Source organism: Penaeus chinensis, chromosome 20, assembly GCF_019202785.1.
Source record: "Penaeus chinensis breed Huanghai No. 1 chromosome 20, ASM1920278v2, whole genome shotgun sequence".
In the NCBI taxonomy this organism is placed as follows: domain Eukaryota; kingdom Metazoa; phylum Arthropoda; class Malacostraca; order Decapoda; family Penaeidae; genus Penaeus; species Penaeus chinensis.
The window spans coordinates 2,061-8,850 of record NC_061838.1 but is presented as its reverse complement, the minus strand read 5'-3'; the positions used below and the strand labels follow the sequence as shown (position 1 = coordinate 8,850).

At 41.2% G+C, this 6,790-nt stretch overlaps 1 protein-coding gene across 1 annotated transcript; it reads left to right on the top strand.

Moving 5' to 3' along the window:
• The first annotated feature begins 1,085 nt into the window (after nucleotides 1-1,085).
• Nucleotides 1,086-4,628, top strand: LOC125036100. The gene is made up of 4 exons (XM_047628508.1): nucleotides 1,086-1,715; nucleotides 1,919-2,091; nucleotides 2,286-2,356; nucleotides 2,644-4,628. Exons 2-4 carry the CDS (start codon nucleotides 1,986-1,988, stop codon nucleotides 4,555-4,557), a joined length of 2,091 nt encoding a protein of 696 aa, XP_047484464.1. The 5' UTR covers nucleotides 1,086-1,715; nucleotides 1,919-1,985; the 3' UTR covers nucleotides 4,558-4,628.
• Nucleotides 4,629-6,790: the final 2,162 nt, after the last annotated feature.

Genomic DNA, 6,790 nt, shown 5'->3' with positions numbered 1-6,790 from the left:
AATACGGTTAGGGGCACGAGAAAGGTCAGACTTGTAATATGATATCACAGTAGGTCACAAAAAGGTCAAGCCCATAAAAAAAGTACATCACAAAGTCGCGGGTCATATAAAAAAAATATTAACCACAGAAAGGTTCAGGGTGTTGAAAAAAAAGTTCCGAAAAGATGCCAAAGTCTCCAAAAACATGAAATGAAAGCAACTTATGGGGGGGATGCCATATCATATGGCAATATTACACATTGGCATCGCCAGTTCAGGTGTGGTCGGAGACCTCTGGAAACGGCTCCTCTGCTAGGGTGATCCCAGTCCATCAAGTGGATACTGCCATTTTGGAAGATCAAGATGTGGTTCTACAATTGCAGGAGATTACTACACTTCACTGCTGCAAAATTTGCGTGAGGCTATCAAAACCAAGTAGTGTCCATCTCCTACAAGACAAACACCCTGTTCACTACTCTCACATTGCTCAGGTGGAAGTGCGGTCCTGTGGCTACGAAATCCTTCCTCATCCTCCTTATTCCCCTGACCTTGCACCATCTGACTTTCACCTCTTTCCATCCATGAAGTCATTTCTGAAAGGCAAACGTTTCCAAGATAAAGAGACACTAATTTCTGAAGTCTACTTCACGGCTTCGAACGCAGCCTGCGGACTTGTGCAAGCAAGGAGTCCACAGCTGCATAAAATGAGGGAAATATGTCACTCTTGGTGGGATCTATGTAGAGAAAGACTAATAACTGCAAAACTATATGTATATTTATGTATGTATATATGTATACACACACACACACACACACATATGAATATATATACACATTAGGATTAAGATGATGAGCATAACTTCCCCCCACTCCCAAATCTTCCTTAAATCCACTCCTCCCTCCCAATTTCAGCCCTTCCACTTCTTCCTTAAACTCCCCCTCCTCTTTCGCTCCTTTATCCCCTTCCCTCCCTCTTCCCTCCCCCATTTTTCTCAGAACCACCCACCCCCCTTTTCTTTAGAAGTCCTCCTGTAAATCATGAATATGCATAAACTGAAGGTCTAACTGCTTCAATGCAGTGTACTTGCCTCGAATAATAATGATAATAGCATAAGTAACAATAATGATATTAAAGCTGTAATATTAATGAGCACTTTAATGTTTATGTTGTTAATTACCATCCCTCTTTACGGCAAGATAGCATGGCGTGCGGACGGTGATGATATGGAGGATGACTACGGTGATGATGATGGTAACGAAAATGTTTTTACCAGGAGCTACGGTAATACAATAATACCTTTACCCACAGAAGATAAGAAAGAAAGAAAGAAAAAAAAAAAAATAATAATGAGAAAACCATTACAGCGCCATGAATCCCGTCCACAGAAAAAGCAAACAGGAAAGCCCATAATCAAAGGAAACGTGATGAGGACCGACTGACGGCTTCAGTCCCCCTGTCCTTCACAATTAGTCCGCTGAGTATGCCGAGCTGTGGCCACGTTCAGTACCCTTGTCCGTTGCGAATCAAAGTGAAGTGAAATACGAGGTAGTTCGGTAGTCACTGCGACGTAAGACAGACGTAAGGGGGTTGAATAGCGGAAGTGGTGGTTGCGATGAAAGGACTGGCCGTTGGGGCGTTTCTGCTGGTGGTTGCTGTGGTTATTTACACGCAACCGAAGCTGGCAAGTGTGGTTGATTTCAGTGCTGTCAAACACAACAGGGTATGACGTTTTTAGGTAGGGTATGACGATTTTGTGACGTAAAAAGTTTGTTGTGACGTTGCCGCAAGTAGACCGTGACGTCACGGTATTTACACCGTGACGTCATAGTCGGTAGATGGTAGATTTCTAAAACTAGAGGGTAATTAATCTCAGCAAATAAATAAAAAAATCTTACAACAATCATAGGTCATTTTTTTCATCCTGGTTCATTTTTTAAGGTACATTTAAGCCCAGGTATTTATTGTCCGGCTTTTCGTAAACAATTCGTGACAGTACAAAGGAAGGATGGCCACTACTCTCTGTTCCATGCTTGAGTTCAGACGGTTCTTCATGCATTTTGCTGCTGATTTTTCGCTTACCGGATCTTCTGACAAATATACACCGACTTTCAGTGAGTATTCCGTGTTGTATTTGTTTTTTAGACAGATTATACAAAATACTTAGTTTGTAATTAATTCATTTAAGTTACCCATGAATTTATTTTCTTTGATAACCTGTACCACCGGCGTGTTTTATATACTTGTGTTAGGACATACTAAAGTGTTCCATTCCTAGTTTATACTAAGGTTATATTTATCTTTCCAGGCTATCCATCTGCTGTAGTGCTTCTAGTATTACTAGTCGGCGTAATTGACCATTCCTGCATCTTACTTCTGGTAAGTTCAAGGCAACTTCCGATTTTCTAATTGAAACTACAGTATTTGCTTCTCCTACTTTATTATGAATTATATGCTAAAAGCTCCAATGTGCTTGGCCTTATATACATATTTTGACCTTTTTTGGGAAACCATTTTCTTTGTTTTATTTTATTTTATTTTATTTAGAGAAATATACTTTTACAGTACAGAAAGGGATGTCTGAATTTTATGAGTTTAGGATATTGTGTTGCTCTATTGTGTAGCTCTCTCTCGGGAAATATCCTAATATACAATTATGTTTGCAGGCCAAGATGTCATCTAAGGCGAAGTTCCAGGATGCCTGGCTGACGAAGCCTGAGTTCCAGCCGTGGCTTGAACGTGACGATGGTGACTCAACGAGAGCCTATTGCACGCTTTGCAAGGCCGGGATGGGCGCAGCTATCTCGACGCTGAGGAGGCATATGAAGGGCAAGACCCACGTCGCAGGCGAGAACAGGGCCAAGTGGAAGGCTGCTCAAGACTCTTCGCCCCCCAGCCCATCTCTCAGTGCAACTGGTTTTGCAACCATTCTTCTTTGTTGTTTCATTGCAGAGCACAATCTCCCCTTTACATTGGCGGAGCCTCTCGCTGAGCTGCAAAGGCGAATGTTCCCAGACTCCGACATTGCCCAGTCTTTAAACATCAAAAGGACAAAGTTCAACGAGGTAATGAAAGCGTTAAGCAAAATGGTGAGTGAAGATTTGGCCTCGAAACTTAGGACAAATCAATTTTCCATTATCGTTGATGAGACGACTGATGTAAATACCACGAAATGTTTAGCAGTGTTGGTGAAATATTATGATAAAGAAAGGGACTGCATTGAAGTATCGATGTTGGATATGATTGATATTTTTCAGAGTAGCACTGTGGGGTCTACAGGTGAAAATCTGTATGAACTATTAGTTGGGTGCTTGCAATATCATAACATCCCTCTCGAAAACCTTATAGGATTTGCAGCAGATGGAGCAGCAAATATTATGGGCGAGCAGAACTCGCTCTGCAGCAGATTGAGAGCATCCGCTCCAGGTATAACTATATTCAAATGTATATGCCACTCTCTCCACCTGTGCGCTTCGGAGGACCTAATCAGAAATGTATTTTTTTTTTCTCACAGCGCCAAGAGGAAAAATCAATTTAAAGATTTTCAAAAGATTTGCAATCTCAAACCCCATAAGATGCTGCACGCATCACAGACTAGGTGGTTGTCACTTCACCAGGCTGTAGAACGAATACTTGAGCAGTGGGAAGCACTACTTCTCTATTTTAAATCTAAAGAGGCAGAGGATTTAAGACTGTTATCGACATATGACATTTGTTGTAAATTACAGGACAAATCAATAATATGTTACTTAAAATTCCTCAATTTTATCTTGCCCAAATGCAATAATATAAATCTATTATTTCAGAGACAGACCCCCACTATCCATTTGGTATACAAGGAGATAAGGGATTTATATCAACAAATTGTATTAATGTTCTGTAAACCTGATTTGATAAAAAGAGTTCCCTTAGAAAATACTGATCCAAGGGACGAACACTTTCACGTGCCAACGTGCCAAGTTTGGTTGGGGTCTGCCGTTAATGGGGATTTTCAGTCTCCAGCACTGAATTCAAAATTGTATGTAATCTTGGACGTAAAAGAAAGGTGCAAGAAATTTTTAATAACTCTCTCTTTAGAAATAACGAAAAGATTTCATCTTAATGACAAGCTGTGGAAACTAACAGCTGCCCTGAACCCTCCCAGTGCCTTAGATTGCAATCTAAGAGTGTCAATGCCGTCACTGGATGAACTCGTGCAGTTACTACCAAGATTATATGAAGGCAACATTAGTACATTGGCCGATGAGTGGCGATGCTTGCCATGGCATGAATTCAAAAATGATATGAGCAATTGTGAAGCAAAAGAGGTCAATCAAGAACAGAATAAAAAAATCACAGTATTGCCACAGTTTGCTTTACAAGTCTTGTCGCTCCCAACCTCTAATGCTGACGCAGAGAGAATATTTTCTAAATTATCATTAATAAAAACAAAAGTAAGAAATTCACTGCAACTTCCCTCATTAAAGGCCTTAATAATTATATCCGAATTTTGTAGAAAAAGTGGCGGGATTAAAAAATGCGCCTTCTATGTACAATTGCGTATGAGTTTCCATTTTGTTGTTGTTGTTTGTGTTGATTAATTATTTTTTTAATATATTCATTGTTATATCTTTTTTATATTTATAATTTATTTGAAAAATAAATTATTGTTGCGCCATGTTTTGTTTTCATTATTAATATTACAGCTACCCCTACATATCTCAAAGAAAACCATCATATGACGTCATGTTTCCCTATCCAATCATAGCTCGAGAACGATAGCCAATCACCGCTCTCGGTAAACAAGAGCCGGGCATTCCGACAGCACTGGTTGAGTTTTGTATAAATAAACACACACACACTCAGTCATATATATATACATATATATACACTCAGCCATATATATATATATATATATATATATATATATATATATATATATATATATAGTAATATCGTAGTCTCCCCTGAAATGTAGTTCTAGGAATGTCCGCTGAAAATCGCTTAGCCACGAATTTCTGGTTTACTTTTATTTATTTCTCATACAATAAATGCTAGTCGAATGTGTACTTTGTAAAAAAAAATATCATCTTTTTATATTTAGATGTCAAATGTTTGTTTAAAATAATTGTAAATCCTCAGTCCCTTGTACATAAGTACTCTCAGGGAATTAAATAAAGACACTAAAAAGCGATTCAAATTTAACCAGAGAGAGAGAGAGAGAGAGAGAGAGAGAGAGAGAGAGAGAGAGAGAGAGAGAGAGAGAGAGAGAGAGAGAGAGAGAGAGAGAGAGAGAGAGAGAGAGAGAGAGAGAGAGAGAGAGAGAGAGAGAGAGAGAGAGAGAGAGAGAGAGAGAGAGAGAGAGAGAGAGAGAGAGAGAGAGAGAGAGAGAGAGAGAGAGAGAGAGCACACGCACACACACATACAGAGAGAGAGAGATAGAGAGAGAGAGAGAGAGAGAGAGAGAGAGAGAGAGAGAGAGAAAGGCCACACGCACACACACATACAGAGAGAGTGAGATAGATAGATAGATAGATAGAGAGAGAGAGAGAGAGAGAGAGAAATGCCACACGCACACACATACAGAGAGAGTGAGATAGAGAGAGAGAGAGAGAGAGAGAGAGAGAGAAAGGCCACACGCACACACACATACAGAGAGAGAGAGAGAGAGAGAGAGAGAGAGAGAGAGAGAGAGAGAGAGAGAAAGGCCACACGCACACACACATACAGAGAGAGTGAGATAGATAGAGAGAGATAGATAGATAGATAGATAGAGAGAGAGAGAGAGAGAGAGAGAGAGAGAGAGAGAGAGAGAGAGAGAGAGAGAGAGAGAGAGAGAGAAAGGCCACACGCACACACACATACAGAGAGAGTGAGATAGAGATAGAGAGAGATAGAGAGAGAGAGAGAGAGAGAGAGAGAGAGAGAGAGAGAGAGAGAGAGAGAGAGAGAGAGAAAGGCCACACGCACACACACATACAGAGAGAGTGAGATAGAGAGAGAGAGAGAGAGAGAGAGAGAGAGAGAGAGAGAGAGAGAGAGAGAGAGAGAGAGAGAGAGAGAGAGAGACAGAGAGGGAGAGAGACAGAGAGGGAGAGAGACAGAGAGGGAGACAGACAGACAAACAGACAGACAGATATCAAGAGAGACAGAGAGAAACAGATACCGAGAGAGAGAATAATGACAGATAGCGAGAGAGAGAGGGAAAAGAATGACCCGATGTCATGTGTTACGACCTGTTTGATCAGTGTAACATGACGTTTATCATGATGCCAATTTTGCTCATTAACGGCCGTCCATTTCCAGGATTGTTAAACCAACGTTAACAAAAAATAAAAATAAAAAGTGAGTGAGGGAAAAAAAATGTTGCAATCACTGCCGGATGTGTGTGTGTGTGAATGAGTGAGTGAGGGAGTGAGCGAGTGTGTGTGTGTGTGTGTGTGTGTGTGTGTGTGTGTGTGTGTGTGTGTGTGTGTGTGTGTGTGTGTGTGAATGAGTGAGTGAGGGAGTGAGCGAGTGTGTGTGTGTGTGTGTGTGTGTGTGTGTGTGAATGAGTGAGTGAGGGAGTGAGCGAGTGTGTGTGTGTGTGTGTGTGTGTGTGTGTGTGTGTGTGTGTGTGTGTGAATGAGTGAGTGAGGGAGTGAGCGAGTGTGTGTGTGTGTGTGTGTGTGTGTGTGAATGAGTGAGTGAGGGAGTGAGCGAGTGTGTGTGTGTGTGGGAGTGAGCGAGTGTGTGTGTGTGTGTGTGTGTGTGTGTGTGTGTGTGTGTGTGTGTGTGTGTGTGTGTGTGTGTGTGTGTGCGTGCGTGCGTGTGTGTGTGTGTGTGTGTGTGCGT